This window comes from Orbicella faveolata, unplaced genomic scaffold (genome assembly GCF_042242905.1).
Source record: "Orbicella faveolata isolate gen_17 unplaced genomic scaffold, um_ofav_v1 contig_27, whole genome shotgun sequence".
Taxonomy (NCBI): domain Eukaryota; kingdom Metazoa; phylum Cnidaria; class Anthozoa; order Scleractinia; family Merulinidae; genus Orbicella; species Orbicella faveolata.
The window spans coordinates 6,389,236-6,416,214 of record NW_028301555.1 but is presented as its reverse complement, the minus strand read 5'-3'; the positions used below and the strand labels follow the sequence as shown (position 1 = coordinate 6,416,214).

The following is a 26,979-nucleotide window of genomic DNA, read 5'->3' as shown; positions in this document are numbered from 1 at the left end:
GGAAATCAAATTAAATCACGAAAGTGGCGCTTTCACCTAACAAAATATTCATGGAGAGCAGATTTGCATTCAATTAAAAGTAATTTTACACAAAATTTTAAACAGCTCAATTCCGTAAGCTTTGGGCAGAAATTGGATCTTGGCAAATATGAAATGCATTTGATAAATTGGGGTACCATATTTGCACACTACTGAACAATTATAAAGTCGTTAAAACGATTGTCAGTTTATTATCTAATATCAGTACAGGGTGTTTTCTTCGTACGACAATTTCACATCGCAGATTTGGAACGCTTGAGGGGTCGGGTCAGTATTGAACGACTTTTCCAAGAATTCGAACTCTACAGGAGGTCGAAAACGACAACATCCTGAGTTTTTCTGAGAAATACATCGTGGATTACGCATAAATTGTATCGAGTGCCGCGAAACAAACCGACAAGCGCTACCTAGTCTAAACAGATGAGCTTCAGAAAGTTGAGAAACTCTTATTCTAAAGTGGAGGATCTTGAAGACACCCCAATCCAACTACAAGATATGGGCACTCCAGGTGAGTAGTATAGAATAATTCCAAATAAAAAATAATGCATAAAATATAACTGGATGCAAACCCTGCTCTTGTGCAGACCACCCTTGTTCACTCGAATGATGTAATAACATTTGGTTTATTTATTTGGTTTATGCATGCGTGCTCAAGGGTTCATGATAAATAATTTGCCTCTACTTCTGTGTGACCTTGAATTTGGAGAACGTCCAAGTACATCGGCAGAGAAATCGAGAGACTTTATCCCGAATTGATTTCTCGTAAGGGAATGGGAGGTGAATGAGCAGAGGTACCCCTCCGACTTCTTCGATCGAAATACAAAAGATATCTACTTGCTTTTTCTTGTCAACTCATATCGTAGCAGCTAATTCTCTGAACTTGGTCATGCTTGCAGAGCATGAATAACCCATTCGTATCGCTGGGCGACAATGCATTGACCCGGAAATGTGAAATTGTATCTTGCATTTATTATATCGTCTCCCATGCACACACGTAAAAAGATCTAAAAGGAAAATGTTTTTAACAATCAGTTTCTATTTTTAAAGTTTCAGTATTCGTTTTATGTATAACATATAAAAAGACCAAAAAATTCGCAGTCTACCATTCCACATGTAGACCATGGAGAGGCTAAATTGTTATTCCCTGCCAGTACTTCCAGGGGTAAGGTAAACTTCGTTATTTCGAAGACTGTTCTTTAAAGCCACAAAACACGAAGCTGGTGGCTGCTAAAAATTATACCAATGTTTTTATTTTCGCCTACTAACCACTGGTTAAAGAGGGAAACAAAATGGAAAAGAGCTAAAACTCATACAGACTTTGCCCTCCCCCGACAAAATCGAACGTAACAATTGATTTCCGAGAAACGTACCACGTGCCTAATGTGCCAAGTTTTCCGAGAAAGTCAACTTGGCTTCGGATTGCACATTTCATTGCACAAAGGGATCGTTCAATGGTTCAATGAGTTACAGAAACTTCACAGACGATTCCAAACGTGGAAGTCCGGTTAGCTCAGAGTTCTCAGAAGACGAGAAAACAGCCCCTTTGCCCTCGGGAATACCTTTGCGACAAATGGCAGATAACAATTTTGAAGGTGGACCTTCGCTGGTGTCTAGCGGATCGAGTATGTGAGAAACTGTCTTAATTGTGGTGGAAATTGTTCTCAGTCGACTCTAAGTGCTAATGGTGGTTCTTGCTAAAGGACTGCAAACGTCAAAGCTGCTGCAAATTGCCGGGGAAAAGTTAACTAATGTTCACGTGTTTACTTTGCAGTCTCTACATGCAAGAACTTGCATCTTGGGCAAGGTTTAATTATTATACAGCCTACTACTAAAAGGGCGCATATACATTGTAATGCTTTTAACTTTCCGTTACTACTAAAAATCTTTCTAACATTCTTTTTCGTTCTGATACCTTTTACTTACTGGTTCAACATTTATAAACCTCAATAATGGTAAACTCAACATGCTTCTTAAAATCAATTCACCGTCGCAGTTGCCGTAAGGCCACAAATGCCGGAAGTTTTGAAACAGGGGGCAAATGGGCAGAAGGTACGGAATCGCAAACTTGCCAAGGATAGTTTCCGGAAAAGCCGAAAATTGTTGAATTTTGCAAATTGTGCCACCGTGAAATCCGGGAGGAAAATCAAATGGGAACGGTAGTTATGTTAAAAGCCTTAAGCAGGATATTTTGGGTTTTCCCTGACATTAGGTTTCAGGCAGGGTGCTAGCAAACCCAGGGGAATTTGAAATTTTCAAGGAAGCCAGAGTCAAATTTTCCACCCTGGTCACCTAGTAAAAGCAAATTAATAACTACCTTTTTAAGTGCTAAACTCCCTACTCAGGGGGAGGCTTGCCAAGTCAATTCCCCATTGGTAGCCCCCCTCCCCCTACTATGGGGCTTGACATTGATGGGTGTAAATAAGCCCTCTGCTTTTTACATGTAAGCACCATTTTGAAAAAAAGAAATATTTGTTGGAGAAAGGAACTGCAGTGCCAAATATTAACAAAGATCTCTTAAGGTCAGAGCTGCTGTAGTTACAGGTGTAGCTGACTGCTTTGAGAACAGCTCCCACTCAAATGAAGTTTCCAATAGTTTTCTATCCATTTTACAGTCAACATGGATTTCTTAGCAACAATTGCACCACCTGTGGTGACTCAGCCCCAGGCCTTCACAGATGAAATGTTGGATCCCAGTTCCAAAGGTGTGATGACTTCACTAACCACCAAACACATGAGTGGTGCAACTCTGCAGAGGACATTGCGACACAGTGCCGATGAGCTCCAACGTTCTGTTCAAGGACAATTTGTTTCCTTGAAGGTAATAAGCTTGATAACAGTCTAGATGTTTCTTTGAGAATAGCCTAGCAACTTAAGGTTTAGACGAAACACTATAATTACAATAATTATTATTCCGAGAGGCATCTTCAGCATTGACTTTGTGGTGAAGTCTCAAATACCTCTCTCATCAACAATGGATTGAGGTTAAAAGAGTGATGGCTGTTTTCTCGACTACCTCCCCCTCCACCCACCCCCACTGTTGCCAATAATTGGAAAGATCATAAAATTTTACAAGTGGTTTGTTAATCCATTTCTACTTTTGCATCATATATAGGCCAATTTTTCATTTACCTGCCCCTTCCTTGAAACATGTCTCTACCATGGAGAGTAGAAATTAATGCTAATGTAAAACCAACGGAAGGTTTTTCTTGTGGCTGTCTGACTTGTTAATGTTCATACAGAGAAATCAACATTGCTCTCCCCCTCCCTCCCAACACCCTAGAGGGCCTGTCAAAATAATGGAGTTTGGCACAGTTTGGAAGAAACTTTTTTTTTTCTACCCTGTCTTACAAACTAAATGTAATTAATCTTCAGGGAAATATGAGTTACAAGGATCTCTTGGCTGGGCTTATCTATGAAGGTGAAATCTTTCAAGCCCTGAATCACTTCACATTTATGACCTACAAACATCTTCAATTCTGTGATGAGCACGCCAAAACAGTGAACCAGCACAGTGGTGGCATTTGTCTTTTAACAAACAAGAGAATTCTCTTTTTGTCCTCACAACTTTCTCTTGGTGAGTGAGAATGTTTCGTTGTACATAAGTGATGCTATGAGTGAAACTTAATTAGTAAATTAACAATTTTGGATCTTATACAATTATCACATAGATTAAAATCAACTGAAAGAAGAAACCCAACTGTAAAATGAAATCCACACAGTTTACTAAGTTAACTTAAATACATGTAGTAATCAATTTCCTGGAGAAAATTTTGTAATTTTGTAAATTTTTTGGAATCTTGGAAAACTCCTGTAAGTGGCCAACATTGGAACCAGGAAAGTGTCCAGTTAGACAGGTCTTCTATAAGAGGTTATGGGAGGCACAGTGGCTTAATGGTTGGCATGCCAGACTTCGAATCAAGATGTCTGGGTTAGAACCCTGGCCAGGGTCATTGCATAGTGTTCTTGGGCAAGTCAATAAACTCTCACATGCCTAGATCTTCCCCACCCAGGTGTATAAAATGGGTATGAGGAATTTAAATACTCCTAGTTGCTTATGCTAAGGAAACCAGGATAAAATCCAGCTGTTTAAATCTCTACAGGTATGTAAGAGATTTAAAATATAGCTTGTTTGTATGAATGTGGCCGGAACCATGACTTAAGTAATAGGAGACGCCCACCGATATGGGAGTCCTCCATTAGCAGAGGTCCAACTGTAAGGACAGTGAAAAAGTGTCAAGGTCAAAATAATAGCTGAATCTTTCAATACTTGCAGGCACATCTTTACAGCAATGGGGTGACCCTAAAAAGCTACCTGGAGGCTATTCTCTTACGTCAGCATGTAACGACACCACCTATTACCTGCCTATTCCACTGCGCTGTCTACGAAGTGTAGAGATGAGTGGAGAGACGGGTGTGCGTGGGGAAATATCAGTCCATGGTGCCCCTCCATGTTGCTGTGGACTGTGCGGATTCTGTGGGGTATGAACATGCTTTAAGTTCTTTAAAGTCCAGTAGTCAACATACGGATTTGTGTGACATCCATGCATTTTTGTGTTTGTGCATGTTTATGAGAATTTTCTTATTTTACAGTACCAGTTGCATAAGAGAATTGGTTGAAAGAGGACATGACAATTTGTCTTTAAAGATCTTTGAAGTTTGCAATTCTAATGGGCTATATTATTTTACTATTCTCTACAAAACTATAACAAAGACCTATATATGCCTGCACTGTACAGCCACCTGTGCATGAAATGGTAATGGCCTAATATAATAATTATAGGCAAATGTGTGCAAAGGGCTACAACCACATAGTTTTTGTGATTGCAGAGCTCTAGTGATGTAGTAATTATATGTATGTTAGAAATAGTTCCCTGTTGGTATCAAATGCATGCAAATATATTAAATAGGAACTCATTTCATACACAATTTATTAGTGTTAAAATTGTGTATCTACAGAACACAAGGATTTTGTTTATTTTGCATTTTTCTTATTATTTCAGTTAGCCTGCTGTCCAAATTCAGACATGCTGAAGCAGTGGAGGCCACAGCCTGTCAGCCGCAGTCAAGTGCAAGAGATGAGAGTTTGCCTTGGTGTGCTGATGCCGCCCTGGGAGTGGAAGATGTTTCTTAACATTCACATTGATCCCAGTGTACCATTGCCTGTGACCAGAGATTTTGTGGCCCTGCTGCAAAAGAACGCTCCTGAACTAAGCTAGATTAGTGTGAGCGAGTGCTGTTTAAGACTAACTTTGATAGAATGGCAACCTCTCTAGTTGTTAACATAGTTTGGAATTTTAGTGTTGTTCTGAAACTGTTAATTTGACAAGTAGCTCACTGAGGTTGTTTCATGATAGAACAAAATAATATGGCGTGTGAGGTGCATGCATGTTTATCAATGATAGTGTCAACATGTACGTTTGTTGTGGATAGATGTGACAATGAAGTTATTTGTCTTTTGCACATGTGCAATATCCAAGTGTTTCTACACCTGTGCCTCAAAAATCCACAACACAACCAGTTATTTTTACTGTGGTGCAGACAAGTACAACTTGCTGTGGGTGAAGTTAATCTGTCATACAATTGCGCTATTTCTTATTTTTATTACTTTAAGTTTCCATTAATTTTGACCAAATTTTCTTTTGCAATAATAGGGAAGTGCACACAAAGTTTCCATAAATATTGTCATAGGTTTAACTGAACTGAACTGAACTGAACTGAAACTACCAGTAACTTTAAAGTCTTTGTGCTTAATGTAATTTTATCTCAGTTGAGTGGTGCACAACACATCCCATACTATTATTTTTCTTATCTGCTTTCAATTTCCAATTTGTAGACTGAAATGTAATAGCATTCATGCATGTTAGAGGCTGAACTAGCATCTCCCATAACCTTGCCACCTTCTTTTATGTTGAGGAATCAGTTCACTAAGTGTGAAAATCAGTTGTTGAGGAATCAGTGTCAGACCTTCAGTACACTTCTGAGTGGGGATTATTGCAGTTTTGATTTTAAAATACATTATTACAAGACATTGTAGGACTATCTGGTTTACCAATTTGCAGGCATGTTCACTGTGTACCTCGAGAAACAGTCCATCATCTTGCACATCAAGATAAGTTACTTGATGCTAGGATGAAAGGTTAACATGGACAATTCATGTTTTCAGCCTTTTTTGCATTGTTGGGCTGCCTTTGCAGTTATGTACGTTGACTTATAGGAAAACCCTTAAAACATGATAACCCAGGCAGAGACTTCAATTTCTACTCCTGAGACTAGTGTGGTCAAAATTAAGCTAGATATCTAGTATATGTAGTAACAACTACTTCTCTTACTAGTGGTATCAATAACGTTTGTAGGATAATGTATGATCAACATGTGACGTTTTTGAATGTTCTGTGTCTATTAGACTATTAAATGAATTAAGTTGTCATACAAAGTCATGTGAAATGACTATTAAATTTGCATTTTTCAGATATAGTTTATTGTCTTATTGCCTTATGAACATTAAATATTATGTGTAGAAAAGGTTTATTAGCAGACACTAGGTGCATAGTAAATGCAATGGAGGGTGTTATCTCTTAACTGGATTACTGAAAGGGTTGGTCTTTTGTTTCGCTAAACAATAAAATTAGGGAAGCATCACATTACACTGTAGTTGCTAATTGATGGAGTGGATACAAATATAATAGTCATTAATTAAAATTAATAATGTACCATCTACTTTTAAATGATTGGATAGGACGGTGTAAATCGCATAATTCAAACAATGAGTACATGTATTCTGCTAAAGTCATCTATAATCATTTATAGCAGAATAGAATAACATATTACATTGGAGGTTTCACTAATAATGTTATAAACCTATTATTTAATAATTTTCTACTACTTACATTGTTACTGGATATCGTGTTGTGCCATTGTGTGTGTGGTTAAATTCTTTTACTTTTGCCTTGCTTGTAAGAGGTTACATGAATGTTTAATTAGGCACTACTAACATGTTTCATGCACTAGAAATTGACGTTATGCAGATCACTGTTTAGCCAGAATTACTGTTTGTGCTGTTTTTGTCTTTCTCCATGTTTTTCTTGATTGGTTTGTATGAAGTTTTGATGGAGCTGCATTCCTTTTTAGGAATGGGTTTTTTCTGGCTTGTTCTGATTTTTTTTCGTGGTTTATTTGTTTCTAAATGTTTCTTTGTTTGATAGTTTGTTCGGGTTTTGTTTGTTTGTTGTTTGGAGGGGGCATCAGGGTAGGATTAGGAATTATTTCAAGAAAGGAAACTCATTTTCAATTTATAACTATATTAATATATTAATTAATTGAAATGCATATACATAATTTGTATTTCATGTACTTTGATTCAACAATTGGCCAGATAGTTAACAACAGTACCTGCAATCAACCTACAGTACCTCACTAAATAAAGATTTCTTTGATCATAGTATCAGTTCTTTGCAGCTTATTTGTTTATCACATTTTTGTTTTTTTTGTTTTTTGAGTTTCTTTGTAATTTTTGTAAGGATGTTAGATGGACTAAACATTCTTCTGAGTGCATGTTATTTGTGGTGCTTCATAACACTACACCTTTAAAGACGTGCAGCATTTCCCTAGCCCACAAAGTGCCATGAAATTTTTAAAATATCTAAAAATACATCAATATATGAAATAGATTTAGTAAACCTAAATCTAAAATTCATTCACTTATTCCACTTCACACATTATGACTAGAATTATTGCTATTAAAAACAACTTAATTTGGACCAAAGGTCACCTTATTCAGAACACTGGTCACAAACCTAAACAATGCACACGAGGGAAGCTATAGAGAAGAGGCTGTTTTTTATGTAAATCAATTTCACCTGTATTGCATAACTAACATGTAGCCCGAGAGACATAACTGGATATCGAAAGTGAAAAAAATAAGATTATTTAAAACACAGTCAAAGATGCAAATTTTATACATATTAGGTATTTTCAATAGCAATAACTTACACCAGGCCAGTTTATGTAAAATAATGAAAAGGAAAATAATATGTTATTTACTTTCAATTGATAATTGTTTCCTCAAAATCATGCATTAAGCAGTAATACCATTAACTGTATCCTGCAATAGCACAAAACCATGTCATGGCAATTTTTAAAAATTATTGGAAATAATTATGTTTTATCATGTAAGTACTAGTGTTAGAGCTCTCTCACTAGATAACATAAAAGTGAAAAAAATTAATATGCTTTTCTGTAAATGATTTCAAAGCACTAAGACATTAATTTTGATATACTTATTAACCATCAAATGGGACAGCTGGAAAGCCATGTGTGCCAAGGTTTTTAACTCTGAAAATGGAGCCTGCCAAGGGCTGTGCTTTCCTTTCTTCTGGAGACAATCGGAAACTAAAATGACAGGAGATATTAAATAAGTCTTTGTGCAAGACCATGTGATGAGTGTATATCAGCTGATTCAAGAGAGAATTGAGTGTGTAATCTGAATCTGGAGATAATCTCAAACTGTAAAGAAAGGAGACCTATATTTTAATTGTACAACTTTGTGCAAGACTACATGATGAATGTACTACATATATGCCAAATTAGGTGAGTATCTGAATCTGGAGATAATCTCAACACTCTTGTGCATGACCATGTGTTGATTGTGCGCTGAATCAGATTTCTGATGGTTACAAGACATCTAGTTACATTGTACTGTAAGTTATGCTTAGAGAATACATTACACAGTATCTCTACTCCATCACATGAATTGTTAAAAATACATTAATGATGCTTCAATGCATCTGTAATTGAAAAGAATAATTTTATCATCATTCCTGGGAAAATTCTGACTGAAAGAACATTACATATTAACAGATAATTAGGCAAAGAATAGTTTAAGGCACAAATGGTAATAATTATACATACATTCCACAGCAAAAGGCCAAAATTATAGTTAGTATGAATTTATAACAAACAAACTGAAACTGTTTAAATGCATGAATTGTTATTGAAATCAAAATAAAAAAGCTGAATTTTCTACCTTTCACATGTGACAAAGAGTTCATCAAGGTTTGGACCACCCCAGCAACAAGACGTCACCTTAGCAACAGGTAAAACTACTTCACGAATGACGTCACCAGTAACTGGATTGAAACAAACAACCTAGTACATGAAAATAGCATGAGATTTAATTCATAAGGCTTACTGTATGCTTCCATGTTGATGTAGTTGTATTAAAAGATAAGGGCAAGGTCAGTTAGCCAAGTACAAATATTTCCTTCTAGAGAATTAGCCCTATGTCTGGCCTTGTAACATTGCCACACTGAAAATTATAACATATTGCATATTTTCACAAAATTTTGCACCTTACATAAACGATGCACTTGACTTACTTTCCATCCATCATACATAGCAACCCAAAGCATTCCTTCTGCATCTATTGTCATCCCATCTGGAAACTAAATTTAGTGTGTTCATTACAAAATAGCTAGCACACTACATTAATATATAGATTTAGGCCAGCCTAAAGGCGTAGCTCCTGAGCCGGGTTGTTCAGAGCCAAATAATCCAGGAAAAGGTAAAATTTCGATTTGATTTTTGTAACTTTGCGCTGAGGTTTTCTGTATATTGTTTGGCCTTCTGTTGTGAGTTTTAATAATCACTATACACACAAAACAAAGCAGCAAAAAACATTTGTATAGAAGAAAAAGTTATAATTCAGTTAACTTTTAATCCTGGGTTAGCGTTAACCAGCTTCCGAATAATCCTGCCCTGTTTTCAACAACTTAACCTCAGATGAGTCGCCGATCCAATCGAAAACTAGCACTTGATCAGCGGTCAACTTCAAACAAACACGTGACCTCGATGAGCTTTAAACTTGAGCCCGCGATATGGTCACGTGATACTGGTCAGCGGATACCTTGTTTTGACAGGTATCAATTGATCATAACATGGATGTCCAATATCAAAGAAGTACACGGTAAATCAAGGCTGCATGTCTCAGTCAACCGATTATTTGGAGTATGGCCGCCATGTTGCGCGACTCCGTCGTCGTCGTCGTCGCCGTCATGCGTACACGCCCACGAGCAATACCGCTAGCCATGATGACCATGGGAAAATCAACTCATGGGTTTCCTTTTCTTTCCTATATGAGTATGGGCCTCCGCTTGGCGACCCTTCGGGCCGCTGGAGCTCCGCTATTACATGTATCATTACATGTCATTATGTCATGTAATAAATTAACTTATAATTCACACATGAGTTCACACCTCACAAATGTGTTGCATCGGACAGTAAATAAATTTCTGCAATTTTATCAATCAAATTAATGACAACCTACAGCACTTGATGGTTATTAATTAGGAGTATATACATGTAATACATATATATGTACATACATACATGTAATAATTAAAAAAGTTAAAAGAATGGTGAATTATCAATGTCAATTCTTAGTTTCTTGGTTGTACACACTGTATTAAGGTACAGGTAAAGTCTGCATACAAGCCAAGTGGCCCACCAGGCCAGAACTTATCCTGGTTTCTGTAGCATGAAGTGATTAGGAATATTTCTACTCCCAACTGACAAGGATGCTAGTCCATCGCAGGGTCACCCGCAGCATTAAATTTGCCCGCACCCATTTATACTCCTGAGTGGAGAGAGGCACTATAAGAGTAAAGTGTCTTGCCCAAGAACACAATACAATGTCTCTGGCCAGGGCTCGAACCTGGATCACTCAACCCAGAGATGAGCGCACTAACAATGAGGCATGTACTACAATACTGTGTGTATTTGTGAAAATAATGTCTTTGAAACATTTCAGCTTAAATTGCTTGATCTACTTAACTTTCTCACATATTTCAGTAAAGTAAAAATGGGCAACAAAAGTAGTTGCTCAAGACATGTTAAGAAAATGACCCTTTTCAATATTTAACCTCTTATTCTATTTTACTTAGCATTAATTCCCTGATAGCCCCAGCCCCCAATTCAATCTCATGTAGGCACTGTGCACTCTAAAAAATAGAAAATCAACGTTGTTTGGGGGGAAAGGAGGGAAATGTTTCCAAGATGCTCGAAAATGAAATTTTACTGCCAAGTCTCTTGAAACACTTTTGTCCCTCATTGTACATGTAGCTTACCCCAAGTGAGGGATCATTCTTCACTGCAGTTCTTCTATTTGATATTGTACCAGCTTTTTCATCGTAATCAAAAGCATATATTGTTCTAAAACAAACAAACAGTTTTAATTAAAATCAATTTATGAAAGTGAGAATTTATAATTGAAGGGGTGAGTGCAAAACCATGCTAAGTGACGATTTGGGTGAAAAAAAAAATTTTCGCGAAAGGGCTTGAATTTTTGCATGCGGTCTTCAATGTAATAGAAAAACGTGGTCCTGTATTTTTGTCGCTGGTTTTTGCTTTGTTTATAAAGACGCCGCTAGGAAAACCGAGTGGTTTTTCTGCATACGCAATATCTCGAAAACGAAGCGAAGCTTAGCGGAAAAACTACGGGACATTGTTAAACATACCTAAACAAAACTGTATGGGAAATTTGGAGCGTTTTCGACAAAGTTCACTTTTGATTAAAATACCTAGCGCCCTTTTCCCGCCGAGGTCTTCAAATAAACGAAGCCGGGCCTTTGTTATGATAAACAGAGCCGACCCTTTGTTATAATAGCCAAGCCAAGCCTTTGTTATAAGTCGAAGTCTCGCCTCGGTTTATTATAACAAAGGATCGGCCCGCCGCGACCGCAAGGACTTTGATTTTACTTAGAAACCAGCAAAATGTCAATTTCACGCAACTTATATAAGCTCAAATTTATTGATTTCAGGTCAAAAGTGGTTAAAACGTTGACTCATGTTAACGCGCGACGGCAAGGATGTTGATTTCTCTTAGAGAGCAGCAAAATGTCAATTTCACGCAACGTAAAAGCTCAAAAATGTTGATTTCAGGTCAAAAAAGGTTTAAATGTTGATTTCATGTTAACCCGTGACGGGAAGGTTGTTCATTTCACTTAGAAAACAGCAAAATGTTGATTTCACGCAGCGTATAAGCTCAAAAATGTTGATTTCAGGTCTAAATAGGTCAAAATGCTGATTTCACGTTAACGCGTGACGGCAAGGATGTTGATTTCACTTAGAAAACAGCAAAATGTTAATTTCACGCAGCGTATAAGCTCAAAAATGTTGATTTCAGGTCTAAATAGGTCAAAATGCTGATTTCACGTTAGCGCTTGACGGCAAGGATGTTGATTTCACTTAGAAAACAGAAAAATGTTGATTTCACGCAGCGTATAAGCTCAAAAATGTTGATTTCAGGTCTAAATAGGTAAAAATGTTGATTTCACGTAACGCGTGACGGCAAGGATGTTGATTTCACTTAGAAAACAGCAAAATGTTAATTTCACGCAACGTATAAGCTCAAAAATGTTGATTTCAGGTTTAAATAGGTAAAATATGGCGGCCGGAAAATAGTGTTAACATCTGGAACTTACTTTGGTTATCTGGGACAATGACTATCTGCACTGAACAAATAAACATCAAATAAGCACTTTTCCAAATACAGCAACGTCTTAAATGGCTAAAAATCACGAGATAAATACATATTTTTCGACCAACGCGATCGTAGCTTTATGTCACGCACCGCCTAACAGTTTAACAAATTAACCCTTCTGCGCAACGTACGGGTCTCCATACATCTGCATGTCCGCTGATCCCAGAAGTTCAAAACACTACAAATCATGCCGATATGAAATAAAATCAAAGCAACCTGGATCACAGATCTATGTTACAATCGATCGCTACTTGTTGGCCATTATCTTTAAATGAAAAAAGCCGAAACAATCTAGTTACCAGTTCGAGAAACGCGAGCAGAACGTGATCGCAATGCATGCCGGGAAGGGTCTTTACACCTCGTGCGCGGGAAAACATGGCGGTCGATACAAGACAAATTTTATCACTCAAAAACCAGTTCTCGCTTTCCAAACTTTGACACTAGCAACGCTTGGCAAATGGGCCACAACTCACGAGAGGGTATTTTTCTTGGGCAAGAACTGCTCTTGGACTTTGCTGCCTGGCTCGATCTGACTTCGAACGCCGATAACACGATTACGGTATATCAGCTACCTTCGAAGTTTCAGAACACATTTTGATTTTTTAAAACGTGCTGATGACTTACGGGTTTATCGAGGCTTAATGATGCCTCTCAACCACCAGGCAGGCACACAAGGTACTTTAACACAATGCTTAAGATATTAGTTGACAGAGCTCTAATGCGGCACATCTCTTTTTAGTTCGATGGTATTTCGTTTGCCGCTCGATCGATTCACGTGTTGTGCTCACGTCACAATAGCCGATGTAAACAATCTGTTCCCAGATTTCCGCTCTATATATGCTGTGAGATTTGATTTTGACTTCATACACTATAAACAGTCTGCCTGTTTGCTGTTCAACAAATAAACTCCTAAAGACATGGCTAGGAAAAGCCAAGTATTTTTGCATACGTTATAACTCGAAAACGAAGCAAAAACCAGCGACAAAAATACAGGGCCGCCTTTTTCTATTACATTGAAGACCACATGCAAAAATTCAAGCCCTTTCGCGAAAATTTTTTTTTTCACCCAAATCGTCACTTAGCATGGTTTTGCACTCACCCCTTCAATTACAATTTTATTTTCCAGTAGGTACTACTTTTAATTATAATAAATTTGATCCTTTTATTTACAACACGACACAAAACAAAACCTACATGTCACTTTAACACAGAATAAAGTACTGATCAATGTTTGCACCTGAGAAATGAGTCAATGTAGTAAAATGTCTTTCTGTCCAAGCTCCATGTCATACCATTCGATATTGTAATCTACACATTAAACCAAAAAAAGTAAAATAAAATAAATGTACATTGTAACTTGGTACCCAAATAAATGCAGAAAAGTTGCTCTTCAGATCAAAGGATTGCAAAGCTAAATGCCACCTGACACAGACTGATGCCACAAATAAATTTAAGAGCAATGTGGAAAATAAATTAATTGGCATTAAAGTGGTATATTTGCTGTGTTTGAATTTCTGGGTCACTGTTTTACAATGTCTTACCCTGTATTGTATATTTTGGGGATCCTTAGGCATTTTTGGAGAGGTATAAAATTAATATAAATTAATCTAAGTTCCTAGTCATGAATTTCCATTAGTATAAAAAAAAATTATCTTTTTTTCGCTCTATTTTTTTTTTTTTTTTTTTTGGTTAATTGTTCAGGTACCAAGGCAGTTTCATCTCTTTTTTAGTACTAACCAATATTTCTGGATTTTGGTTTGAATAGCAGGTTTTAATTAGTTAAAAGAACACAGCTTTATCACCACCTTGTCTACCCACTTTGTGAGCTTTCTGTCACCACTGAGTGAAAACTGCAAAATACAGACAAACAAAAGGTAGAAGTCAATTTTGGGTAATTCCTCACAATTTACAATGTTAGTAATGCTGAAAAGACTAACTACAAGCTATTTTTTGAGACTGGAATCTGGAATTAAAACTCTACAAACGGTTGGTATTGGATTAGTTCAATGAAATAAATTTAAAACAGCTCCCATTTCTCAGTCCCACATCCTCAGCATTCAGTTTAGTGCATTTGCAGTGAGTGGGCAACGCAAATGACAACTTACGACACAGTGACACTCATTAATTTTCATCAAACACTGTAAGAATAGCTGTTTTTTGCTAGCTTAATTAAGAGGCTAGTAGAATCATCTGAATTTTCATTTGTTACATGTATGAGTCTGTGACTACATACTAATTGGCCAACACAAAGTCCCAAGCCCTACAAAGCCTGCTCTTTTAACTTTATATTATAACATGCTTATCAACTTTACAGTGCAGCACAATAAGGCCTACACACACCAGAGATCCTTGTTCTTGTGCAGGCTTTGCTGGTTCAGGTTCATGGCCCATTGATCCGACCCACAGTCTTCCTTGCTGAGAAAAAATGTTAGCTGTACAATGTAAATTAGAGTATATTAAATTATTACAATATGTACCACAAAAGTTCCAACTTAGTAGGACAGCACAAGTGGTTCACAATCTTGGGCAATGGCAATGACTAGTTACCACTCTTGAATGGAAAGCAAGATAAGCAAGCAAGATTGACGTATAGATTTATTTTAAATTTATTATTAGTACTTTATACTAAGAGGGTACAGTTAGTCAAGAGTAACTACATGTATCAACATTTTTGCCAATAGTTGTCAAACGATTCAGTCAATACACTTACAGGATCACACTTTCCATCATTAAAATGATTTTCTGGCTTGTCTTCTACAAAATAAACACCCAATAATTAATTTACAGACTGAATTATGAACAGATGTACATGCATAGTTGGAGACAACCTAGTTACAGCTTGTATACATGCATGATACAGAATCTTTATGAAATATACTGTGGCTATCAGTGAATACAATGTATGGACATGAATACTCAAATTTGTACAGGCCTACATGTAACATATGATTACACATTATTTTTGGCTTTTTTATTCTTTTTTTTTAAGTTAGAGATATTGTTAATAAAAAAGAAATCATTCTGGATCAATAGCAGATATATATTAAGGTAATCGTACGAATGCGAGTGTAATTAACGATTTACACTACAAGTGATATTTGAAAATTCTCTTAAAGGGGCTCAATCATGGTATTTTGAGTTATTTTGGCCACATAAAAAATTACCTTTAAATGGTAGGAAACCTGAAAATAACAGTTTAAGAAGATAAAAAATTAACACCAAAGGGATAATGATAAACCATAAAGGAACAAGGATGGCTCAGGACGGAGAAGATTAACATGGATTACAAATGACGAATTTGAAAAATTGAGGCTAAATTCTTCAATATGCGCAAACCGTGACTAAGCCCCTTTAAAATTGCATGAACCTTTAGACGAGTGCAATTTGAAAGAGTTTTTAAATATCATGAGTAGTTTAAATCCTTAATAGCTTGTCATGAGCTTTCATACAATTACTCATTTATTACATGACTAAGGAAATTGTGAACGCAAACTGTGCGTTAATTTGCACTGCAGTGCAGATTAAGAACTAATGATAAACTAACGTTAAACTGTTCAACCTACCATCAACTGTGACCACTACTTCCTTCTGTCCAGTCTGTGGACAATTGCCCAAAGGGAAGTCAGTCAACACAACATACAATAATGTGTACATCGCAATGTGAACTTTACATGTAATAACAAATAAAGACAGCATTAAAATGGCTCTTAAGAACATTATTATGGTCAAGATTGATCTACACTGTACAGAGAGTTCCTACCTCGAGATCTAAAAAGATTAAACTCCTCTTGCATGCCAGAATAACAGAACCACCTTTCTTCCTTGGTATTACTGGGTAGGAATGAAACAAACATTTAGAACAGACATCCACATTTGATGTTATACATTTGACACATTAATAAAGTTATTGTTGTTGTTGTTGTTATTGTTGTTGTTGTTGTTGTTATACATATATTGGAAATGCAGGTATATAAATGGGTATATAAAATGGTATATAAATGCAGGTATATAAATGGGCACTGACAAATTTAATGCTGAGGGGGGGGGGGGGGGGGAATTAACCCTGCAATGCACTAGCATCCCCTCCAGGGGGAAGTGGAAATACATTGTAATCCTAGTCACTTCATGATATGGTAACCAGGGAAACCACTTGGCTTGACACAGACTTTACCTTACCTTACATTTGATATATCAAAATTCTAATATGACACCCAGGCCTTCTACCTGACTTCTATAGTTGATTTTGTTTTCTCTGTATTGAGTTACTCGTGGGAATTACCAGACAAAGGAATCATAGAGAATTTTCAATTTTGGGGTGCAGAAGGTCCTGGAGCAATATTAGAATAATAATTATTGACAGTAATATTTCATTTTGAACATTCAGGCTATGGTATTCCAGTCAACTAAAACACATTAGTCAGCCAGCATTCCAGACAAGTGAGGGGTCACAGGTTAAAAACCCGACAAAATCAGCTTCATGACTCAACAAATTAATAGGAAATTTACAATGACTTGTTGGGTGCAGTGGGAGTTGACCAACTAGAATTCCCTTATGACATCCTAGAAGACTTATGCAGAACCCTCATCAGCACAGTAAGTGGATATTTAGCAAACACTTTAAATGAGACTTACCACATCCAACTACATCATCTAATTGATAGCTTTCATCCTAGTAAAACAAGGTATAAACATTTTGTCTGCTTGTTTGTTAGTAAAGGATCATATGTCTTTGATGACACATACATGTCTTGTACATTATATTTCTGCATCGTACACCTATGAATTGTGCATGTCAAAATACAACAGTACACACATATGACTATAATGATAATTTTAAAAAATAATAAACCTCAAATATAGCTATAACATCATGTGTGGTTGGCAAGAAATTTTTACACTTTGTTGTGACTAATGGAAGGATAAAAATATGATTGTAAACAAAACAACACAAACTAATTTTGGTGCATAACACCTTTTCATTAATTTATGATTCAAGAAATTTGGAGTAGTGTAATTTTCTGGATGAGCCCAGTTTTGAGCAGTGAAAAAGGCCAGTTTTCAAATAAAAGCACAACATATAAGACTACATGATTATACTATGATCTGATAGTTTTTAATTGAATTATCTATGAATGGAATAGACTGCCAAGTCAACTTAGGGATGACGATGATCCATTTTTTTATTAAAAAAAAAAAAAGGTCAGTCACGGGTATTGTTAGAGTAATTTGAGTTTGTTTGTTTTTGTGGTTAATCAAGATTAATATTATTGTATATCCAACCGTATTCACAAAACCACGCCTACAGACAGCTCAAAGACAGTCCCCATGGCCACAAGTGCTCTAGCCAATCTCTTAGCTCCCCCTGGCTAAGAGATTGACCGGTCACACATGCATGTGTCAACACAGAACCCTAAAATAATGTTCAACAACTGAGAAAAGTGCCCAGCAACACAGTCAATATCAAGGTTATTTGGCACTGAAAACTAAAAGTCTAGCTAAGTGAGCGTGTCAGCAAAAGACAAACCACCAGCAGATACCTGTAGGCTGGTGTCTGGGCCCTCCAAGGTTCAGAGAGGCTGCACCCGAACCAATGAAAAACCTAGCGAGCATGTTTTTGCAAAATCGCTCAGATAAATGTATATACAGTTTACCATTAGTTTTATTCCCGAGGGTTTCCCTAGTATGACCAGTGCCGCGGTGCTTCTGATCACCGGCCACCATCTCATGTTTCTGTAATTTAAATCACTATTTTTTTTGTAAGTAATATGGAGTAACTGTAGCAAATAAAATAACTAAAAAAATCGAATTCCAACAGAACATTCCTAACTCCCACCATGTTTGTCTTGAAGGGGAGGGTTTAGAGCTGGCCGGACTAAAGAATGCACGAAAACTAAGACAACTCAAAATAATGGAACTAAAATTCAATAATTTTGACGCTGTCTTTAGTTCTCAAGCACCACACCGATTTTGTTACAGCTTATCCTACAAGTATTCCTACCAGTGCAGTCCAATAGAACACATACAAAGACTTAACACAAGTTATACATGTACAACTGCGCAGCCTATACCGCCGCTGCTCGGCGAAATATAAGCTCAACACTGCCCAACATTTGCTCAAGAGGTGACAGGATCGACTAATTGCACATAATTTTACTGTACCTTTCCTGTTTCTACATCCAAAACATGAACACGGCTGTCAAGGCAATCGACCCAAAATAACCTCTGCGTTTTTGTGTCCCAGTGTGGCCCTTCTCCAAGCTTAGCGCGTAAATTTTCACCCACAACGGAAATCTCTACCTCCGCCATTTTTTCTACCAACCCGTCTGTTCCTAATTAGCCGGCGGGGTCTTGGCACGAGGGAAAAGAAGGGCTGTTGCAACGTTGCAACATGATTGATTGGCTAGTTATTCGGGTGCCAGATTCCGGAAATTTCGGTCGGAATTCCGACAGGAATATTCCGACCGAAATTTGCCGTTCTATTTTGACAAACTTCCCTACTTCTCTTCACTTATGTAGGGAATTCGGAAAAGGATTAAAACATGATAAGAGCCATTCCTCTTGGTTGGTCCGGTTTGATCAGAAAATGTAGTTCCATTTTCCTCGGTTATTCCCACTGGTCTCTGACCGGTCGTAGGTGGCTGGTGTTCCCTACAATCGTTCGCTTAGAGTACCTACAGACCTTCAGGAAGTTTGGAACTGGTTCACGGGGAGATCTTCTCCTTCGCAGCCATACCTTAGGGACATCAAACGATGCTCTCTTCCAATTGGCAGTGTTGCGTGACAACCCCAGTAATACCCCTATACCCCTAATTACACCTTATACTCCTAATACCCTAATACCCCTAATTACCCCTAATTACCCCTAATACCCCTGATACCCCTTATACCCCCAATACTCCTAATAACTCTAATTACCCCTAATACGGTACCCCAGACAACAACTGCGAAGGAGACAAACAAAGGCCGCTACTAGTTAGAATTTCACCCCTGTTTTTAACTTTTTTTCTTGAAATCTATTAAGTTTTGACGGTGATGTAACCGAACGGATGTAGTTAGAGATTGTCATCATGCAGATTATGATGTCATTTTTGTTGTTGATCACGTGGCCACCTGCTTTTGATATCAGGTATGCACATCGCAATCATAATGAAAGGAAAAGGAGTCTTATTTGCTTTCTTCCTACTGCCTTTCCATTTCTTCACCAGATACCCCTCGTTCTCGCGCTCGCCTCGTTCCCGTTAGTTACAATTATTATAATCAATTTATAATTAATCAATTAATTAATTCATGATTTATTTATGATTTAAGTAATTTATAATTGGTTTTTGTAATTCCGTTATGTTGTGTCCCCAATTAGCAGCAACGCTAAATACCCCCCAGACACTTTAATAGCTGGTTTTCACATGACGTCATTAAAATTCGAACTACCAAACTATTGATCTTCCTGAGATTTTACTTAAATGATGTATAAGAGCAGCTGAAAACTAATATTCATACAAATTTTCGCTCCGAATGGGTTCTTGGTTTTGTGATACACTACGCTTGAATTTCTAAGCTTTTGCGTGACGCGGCATTTACATGGCGGCCTAGAGAGCTGTCATGATGGTTAAAAAAGTGACTTATTTCGGAAACCTTGGCTATGTGAACAGTTCATGTCTTAGAAGAAGTATTATTTTAATGTTTTAGAGTTCCTCGAGGGATAAACTTACGCTTTTGGAGCAAAACTCAGTGACAGATGTTTCTGTTGGTTTCCGGCCGCCATGTTGGTGGCCATACGGATGGGCACCAACATGGCGTCTCCATACAAATCTCTATAAATTTGGGTAAAAAATTTCTCCGCATATCTCGCGTAAGAAAAATTGCTGTGACCAGAATTTTGGCGAGAGTCTTTGCATATTTACCTTCTTTCATTTCCCAGATTCTGGACTTTATCAATTGACCGGTTTTGTTTTTTATTTTGATCTATTTTGAATTGCGTGACACTGAAAACCAGCAATAAAGGTTCTTGCTTGTTGTTAAAAAATCAAAACAAAAGCAGTTTTAGTTCTTTTAGTTTTTTTCCTTCCTTAGCAAATTTCTACTACTCTTGACACTTCTACAGGAGGAACTAACACTCGGAACGTCATTTCCTCGATTTAGGAAAAGGTCCGCAATGCATACTTGCATCATAGGCAGGCCAGGGTAAGAAATGTCTAAATTTTATTCAAATTCTTAAAGCAATCAGAATAATAAATATATTTGATATAAACGTGGATAATTCTGTATACGAATTGATAAAATCTATTTAATATTATAATTCTCTAAAAGATTCTTATTCCCATGATTAGTGGAAATAAATCGCCTCACAAGCCACAAGTTGAAGTAATACTGGAAAGTACGGCATTTTATCTTCACCAAGCATCGCAGTAACAGTTTGTTTAATTCGGTCATGCTCTTCAAGGGATACATTGGTGACGTAACGATAAACAGCGGTCAGAAGCCTGGTTCCAAGTTCCTTCTCGAGGTACATGCGCAGAGCTTCCAAGTTAGAGTAAATTGAATCATGGGAAGAGACGCTGTCGAGGTGCAAAGTCTTTCCGCAGAAAGTGAACTCGCAAGGTGGTGGTAACACTTTTCTCTTGTTTTCAATGGCTGTGGTCTCTGCAGTAACATGAACCATGGTTTGTTTGCAGTGTTCACTTACGGTTCCGTCTTTGCAGCTTCCATTTCCTTCTTTGCAACTTCCGCTTCCGTCGTTGTATTTCATTTGTCTATCTATTTCCGGAATTTCAAACGCGGAAGGCCTCCGTTCCTGGGAAACTGTATAAGTTCTTTTCCGAATCTCACGCTCGTTTCCAGTTGCCTCTGAGCTTGTTTTGACCGTCGATTGGCTTTCTGTGTTGGTAGTCTGGATTTGTTGCAACGCACCTGAAGAGGAGCGACGTCTGGCGATAACTTTAACGAGCGGTTGTGACGGGGCGCCCTGAAAAGAATAATTTTATAATCACTTCTTGTTGAGAACACAAGATATTACATTAAAATACATCAATCTATTAATAAAACATTTTTCTATGAAGTGACCGGGCGAAAGTGCTAACAGATAGCCTATTCATTTCGGTGTGAGTGCTCATGGTAGCAAAGAAGTTTGTGGCGGCAGAGACGGAAAACAGACGCAAAACGGACAGTGCTACAAGACACAAAACATAGCATGACCTTAGAATTCCAACGAAGGACAAATGCTATTTTGTGCTGACTCCCAGGAAGTAAATGGTGTAAGCCTTCGGTCTCCGAACAAAAACGTAAGTGCTACTGTATGGTACAGACCACTTCCCTACCCGACCCGTTGAGATCTAGAATGATCATGCCAATTCAAGTTCAGCCTTGAAATCTTGAAATCTTGTAACCTTATCTTCTTTAGTTTTCTTTGATCCTTAAACGTGGGAAAAGAATAGCGAGAGACTAAACGAAAAATATCCTCTTGCATTCTTTCTTTGCATTAAAAAATTGGAGACCATAAACAGTCTATTTGTCGACTGGCACTTACATTCTCCTTGTTAACTCTGTTCATCTCCGACCTGTTCGAAAGCCTTCGATGTCTCTGCTCAACAGGGCAGCGGCTACTATCGCCAGTGGTTACAGCAGATTGGTGTCTCATTCTTGTGCGCATGACCTCGCTACTTTTCAGTTGGCACAGCGACATCGCAGGCTTTTGTTTCTGTTCTTCCGTCACGGTAGTAGCCCTACAGGCACGAGACGCAGAAGAATTCGATACACTTTTCTTGAATTCTCGCTTTTTCGAAACATTCTTCTCATCTGGCTTTCTCTTAGGGATTACCGTTGGATAATTAACAGTGAAAACATCGTCCTCGTTTTCAGAATTGTCCCGAGCTTGGGCTCCTTGTGAATGAATTCGGCTCTTGGGAATCCTAGTCGCAGGCTGGGACCGAGCTGACGTTTGCTCAGAATGCCTTCTTTGCTGCGCATGCGCCAATGCAAGTAGGCTCTGCTTCTTCGTGTCAGCGGGGCACCTTGCAGGCAAATTTTCCCGCGCTTTCGACGTGCTGTCAGAGGCGGGAAATGCGGTCCTCGTTTTTTGCACGTTGTCAGCGACACAGAAACTTGGTCTGCTGCTAGAGGAACGGCAGTTTCCTTGTGCGTTAGGAATTGGTGCTTTGCTAGTGAAGAACCTTCGTTCTCTAGACGAACTTCTTGCATTTTCCCCTGAGATGTCTGGATTCAGTTTTTCTTGACCATCCCGTTTTGAAACATTGGACCTTTCAACCATGTTATCTTTGCCTTGTTCTTTTTCCGTTTTGCCAGAGCTTGAGATCCGAGATCTAGGACAGTCAGCATTGGATCTAGAAGATATGTCTGAAATGTCAGAGGCGACACTGTCACCTCTTTCTCGCTCGCACTGAAGGAACCTTTTCACATAGGGCTGCATGGCTGGGACATACAGCAACTGCTTCGCAGAAGGCCTGTCGTCAGGGTTCTTTTGAAGCAGTACAGAAACTAAGTCCTCCAAAAGTGGTCCATAACAACTATAAAGAAAGTATGTTCATTAATGTTTAGTCGAAAGGTATGACTGAATATGCGTTAAAACAAACCAGGAAGTAACAGACAACATGCAGAAGATACTTTCACTTGTAACTTACCCTGGAATTGGCGGGTATTGCCCCTGTAAAATCTTGATTACAAGAGAAGAGAAGTTGTTTGCGTTGAATGCGTGCTTCAGTGTTGCCACTTCATACAACACACAGCCTAACGACCACATATCGCTCTTGTGATTGTAGCTAAAATTAAGTTAAGGGCCAGAAGAGAAATAAGCCGAAAGCACAAAAGCAGATCAAAAACACTGTAAAAATTGTTGAAGGATTACTTCGAAGTCATTGTCATTAATTCTTTTCATTTCCACATTCATTGTTAACAAAGGATACGGTTTCCTTTGACAGATCTCTGGTGAGAGATAATATGGCGTACCTACAGTGGTCTGCGCATGATCCAAAGTGCTATTCAACATCCGGGCAATGCCGAAATCTCCGAGCTTGATGATGTCATCTTTACCAAGAAAAATATTCTGTGTTTTCAGATCTGAAACACAAATAAGAGTGAATCTAGAATTAAAGTGTCACGAATATAGGCACCGCGGCCTAGCCTCCTACACTGAAGACGCTCTTTGGCCTCGTCACGCACTCTTTTTCCCCCGTTACATTGCGTGACGAGCCAGAAGAGCGTCTGCGTAAGAGGATACCGCTGACCGCAAACTAACGAGTTTGAGAAAAGAGTCTGGTAACTTGCTTGATAATAAAGACTTTTTGTACTAGTTATACTGACCTCTGTGAAGAATATTCTGTCCGTGAATGTACTTGAGGGCAAGACAAAGCTGTGTAAACCATTCTAAAATTTGCTGCAAGATTGAGAATCAACAAAATTATTTCGTACTGAATTCCATCCTAACTAAGAAGTCAGCATCTTATTTCACTTCAAAACATCAATGTATTAAATGTTAACGTCAAGCGTGTGGGAAATGAAAACACGGCTTTCAATCAGAAGAGTAAGAAAGTCTCCGCAAATAACTCTCACACTAGAACGATGCAGAAATGCATAGAAGTCTGTAAGGAGAAATTGAATTACAATCTAATTAATTGTTGGTAACTCCCCAAAAGATATTAACAAATCAAATACGTAGGAAAAGGGATAGAGGTAAGGCCGGAAAGGTGAAAATTGTCTTGATGAGTTAATCATAAAATCAATCTAACAATGGAGAACCGGTTAGGATAATTTGAATTTTGGCATCATGGCTACAAGTGTTAATTTCTTTAAACTTACCGTTTCTTGAAAGTATAATCCATTCCTCTCCCTAATTCTGGTGTATAAATCTCCTGTTTTAAAAAAAAAGTTAGAATTCTCTTACATATAATTTGTGTGCGAAATTGTTTACTACTACAAGTGTGGTTTGTGCGATGCAAACCACGTCGGGTTTACGTGCCGACACCCCTATCAGCGCGTTGATTGAGAAACACAAAGGATCGTCTTCAATCGGGAATCACAGTAAAGAGCAACATGGAACAGTCCCAAGTGACATATATCGTGATTTCAAGATCTTGAGAAAGTGCCAAAGTGAATTCAACTGCCTGATCTACGAAATGCTGTTTGCAAAGGAGCTTAAGCCAACTTTGAACAAACAGTCAGATTCAATCCGTGCAAAGTTATTTATATAGTTTTTTATAGCAATTTGTTATTTTAACACAGCGCTTGTATTTACATATTTCATCATTGGACATTCTCACGCCCTATTTGTACTTATACATGTATATTTCATTCGCTTTTTCTACCACTTGAAAATGATCTCAGGTAGATCGAAACGTCGTTTTTTATCGCTAGTTTTTATTCTGAAATTGTTACTATGATTTTAAGGGACGGACAATTATAATTTTGACGGGATGGGCAATTTCCAACAAAATACTCCTGAACAGCAAAATCGCTGGCAAAAAAAATCCTACAAGGGAGGCCATGAGGGAAAAAAATCGAGCAAGTGCTTTTTAGTATACTATTCAGGTCCCGTGTTTGACTTTAAAAAAAGTTGCACAAACTTTTGCCCACCAAAAAAACAATGCACAACCTAAAGGTGAGAAATAATTTTCACGCCCCAGAAAATTGTCCAACCCACCCTTCTTCCCCCATTTCAAAAAATAATGGTCCGTCCCTAAACAGAGATGGATTAGTTTTCTGAAAGTGTTGATTATACGTTATGTTCGTTTGCTCAAAGGTAACTAAGGTACAGTTGCATTACAGTCTGTAAACACATGATGAGAAGCCTGTGGCTAATTCCTCGTTAGGTGAATGAGTCATGCCATCCTCCCGGGCTCTAAACGGTGATTTTGTCTATAAATTGATCGGAAAGAGTGTGTTAGACGAACGTCCTTCGACATTTAGTAGTGGCCGGCTTTGTTAACACAAAAAATTTTAGGTAGAAAACCAACGCTGCGCAAACGATGGATACTTTTTATCTTCTTGATTTTTCCTCCAAAGTTCAAAAATCTGAGAAATTATTGTTTATTTTTCCACTTACCTTTTTCGGCAAATTCCATAGCGATACACAACTTTCCTTGATCAACAAACGCCTCCTTGTAACGCACAATGTTCTTGTGCTTCAGCTTTGACAAAATCTTCGCTTCGTTCAACGCAAGCTGGCGGTCTTGTTCAGACATGGCCGTGACACCCAATTCTTTCAAAGCGTACATTCTCTTGCTCACTGTTGACTCGACCAGCCAAGCTTGGCCAAACGTTCCTGAACCAATTCGTTTAATTTTGCTGTAGCGCTCCATGTTTTAAATCTTTGGTAATGCCGATACTATGAATTGAACTGTTAACCGTTAGAAAAAAAGTTAACAGGCTGTTGAATAAATTAGTTTTATGACTAAAATCTCAAGAGACCAGCAATTCATTCCTCGTTCGATTTCGAAAACAAAACAATAGAAATATGGGAAATTTCCTTGCATCTATAATTAATAAAACCCGACATAATTTAATGCATTCCACCATAGGTATTTAGATATATACAATACTTCTATACAATCCACTTAAGATGCAAAAAGAATCATGATGGGTTCGTGAAGAAAGAGACACTTTTATTTCCCTTTATCAAAAACCGTTCCGAATTTTAAATCTTCACATGTAAAAAAAAAAATGCGCGCTGTGACATTTTCAACCATTTTCAAGTGACCTTAACCTGCGGTACAGGCGTAGTTTGGGCAAGAGAGTGCACATATCCCCTCATCGAGTGTTCAGGACGCCATATTGGATTAGACAAAAAGCGGACGGTTTGGGAGAGGGAAAAAATTGCGTTCCAACTCTCCACGATTGTGAACGTTAAAACCGCCTGCACTGCAGGCTAACAATGCTTAGTGCGCGAGGCATTGTGGGTGAGGGAAGTTCTTAAAAATTCAAACCGTGTGACAGTCCGAATGTTTTGTCCTTTGTAAAAGTCGACTTAAAACCAGCGAAAAGTACTTAATACTTCTACCTTCTACCTTCTACCTTCTACCTTCTACCTTCTACCTTCTACCTTCTACCTTCTACCTTCTACCTTCTACCTTCTACCTTCTACCTTCTACCTTCTACCTTCTACCTTCTACTTCTACTCAGTTTATTAGGTTTTGTTTAAAGTGTTCGTTGGCTCCTAGAGCTATTCGTCGACTGCGATCAAAATCTATCTTTGCAGGAGAAAGGATTTATGTACTGATTATGCAATATCTTTGTAGTGAACTAAAGCGAAAAAAAGCTTCCTTGGCCTTACGGATAGAGTCTCGGTTGGAAAGCTTTTTTCGATGAGGAACAATTACATGTCGTTAGCAGCGTGGTTAAAAGAGGAAAGGAAATGTTCTGGGCTGTAGTAGGTAAAATTCTCATTGTACCAGTGAAGA

General features: G+C 37.9%; 3 protein-coding genes across 5 annotated transcripts; 1 reads left to right on the top strand and 2 right to left on the bottom strand.

The window, feature by feature from the left end:
• The first annotated feature begins 288 nt into the window (after window positions 1-288).
• Window positions 289-6,509, top strand: LOC110067378 (uncharacterized). Of its 2 annotated transcripts, none has more exons than XM_020774703.2 (5): window positions 289-547; window positions 2,652-2,857; window positions 3,412-3,613; window positions 4,313-4,518; window positions 5,040-6,509. In XM_020774703.2, exons 1-5 carry the CDS (start codon window positions 460-462, stop codon window positions 5,253-5,255), a joined length of 918 nt encoding a protein of 305 aa, XP_020630362.2. In that variant the 5' UTR covers window positions 289-459; the 3' UTR covers window positions 5,256-6,509. The 2 variants fall into 2 exon arrangements, with proteins under 2 accessions (XP_020630362.2, XP_020630361.2); XM_020774702.2 differs by lacking the exon at window positions 289-547 and adding an exon at window positions 1,411-1,661.
• On the bottom strand, window positions 6,495-18,908 carry LOC149107349 (regucalcin-like). Of its 2 annotated transcripts, none has more exons than XM_089296907.1 (12): window positions 18,734-18,908; window positions 17,207-17,243; window positions 16,335-16,405; window positions 16,138-16,171; window positions 15,285-15,328; window positions 14,915-14,989; window positions 14,380-14,424; window positions 13,812-13,882; window positions 11,160-11,244; window positions 9,414-9,479; window positions 9,062-9,183; window positions 6,495-8,427 (listed from the first exon to the last, which is right to left on the bottom strand). In XM_089296907.1, the coding sequence occupies exons 1-12, from the start codon at window positions 18,878-18,880 to the stop codon at window positions 8,319-8,321; spliced, it is 906 nt and encodes a 301-aa protein (XP_089153033.1). In that variant the 5' UTR covers window positions 18,881-18,908; the 3' UTR covers window positions 6,495-8,318. The 2 variants fall into 2 exon arrangements, with proteins under 2 accessions (XP_089153033.1, XP_089153034.1); XM_089296908.1 differs by having other exon boundaries at window positions 16,138-16,239; window positions 18,734-18,836.
• Window positions 18,909-20,756: 1,848 nt separating this feature from the next.
• LOC149107348 (uncharacterized) lies at window positions 20,757-26,907 on the bottom strand. Its single transcript, XM_089296892.1, has 7 exons — window positions 25,626-26,907; window positions 24,383-24,435; window positions 23,888-23,960; window positions 23,491-23,644; window positions 23,209-23,346; window positions 22,098-23,094; window positions 20,757-21,536 (listed from the first exon to the last, which is right to left on the bottom strand). Exons 1-7 carry the CDS (start codon window positions 25,879-25,881, stop codon window positions 20,898-20,900), a joined length of 2,310 nt encoding a protein of 769 aa, XP_089153018.1. The 5' UTR covers window positions 25,882-26,907; the 3' UTR covers window positions 20,757-20,897.
• Window positions 26,908-26,979: the final 72 nt, after the last annotated feature.

Bases quoted from the DNA above. Each gene is read 5' to 3' on its own strand.
- LOC110067378 (XM_020774702.2), top strand. From the start codon at position 1,499: ATGAGTTACAGAAACTTCACAGACGATTCCAAACGTGGAAGTCCGGTT. The intron at 1,662-2,651 runs GTATGTGAGAAA...TCCATTTTACAG, and splicing joins GCTGGTGTCTAGCGGATCGA to TCAACATGGATTTCTTAGCA. The intron at 3,614-4,312 runs GTGAGTGAGAAT...CAATACTTGCAG, and splicing joins GTCCTCACAACTTTCTCTTG to GCACATCTTTACAGCAATGG.
- LOC149107349 (XM_089296907.1), bottom strand. From the start codon at position 18,880: ATGGCGGAGGTAGAGATTTCCGTTGTGGGTGAAAATTTACGCGCTAAG. The intron at 14,990-15,284 runs GTAAGTGTATTG...ATTTTTTCTCAG, and splicing joins ATGATGGAAAGTGTGATCCT to CAAGGAAGACTGTGGGTCGG. The intron at 13,883-14,379 runs GTGGTGATAAAG...TTTAATGTGTAG, and splicing joins TCACAAAGTGGGTAGACAAG to ATTACAATATCGAATGGTAT.
- LOC149107348 (XM_089296892.1), bottom strand. From the start codon at position 25,881: ATGGAGCGCTACAGCAAAATTAAACGAATTGGTTCAGGAACGTTTGGC. The intron at 23,347-23,490 runs GTATCCTTTGTT...ACTTAATTTTAG, and splicing joins GAGATCTGTCAAAGGAAACC to CTACAATCACAAGAGCGATA. The intron at 21,537-22,097 runs GTAAGTGCCAGT...TATTCTTTTCAG, and splicing joins ACAGAGTTAACAAGGAGAAT to GGCGCCCCGTCACAACCGCT.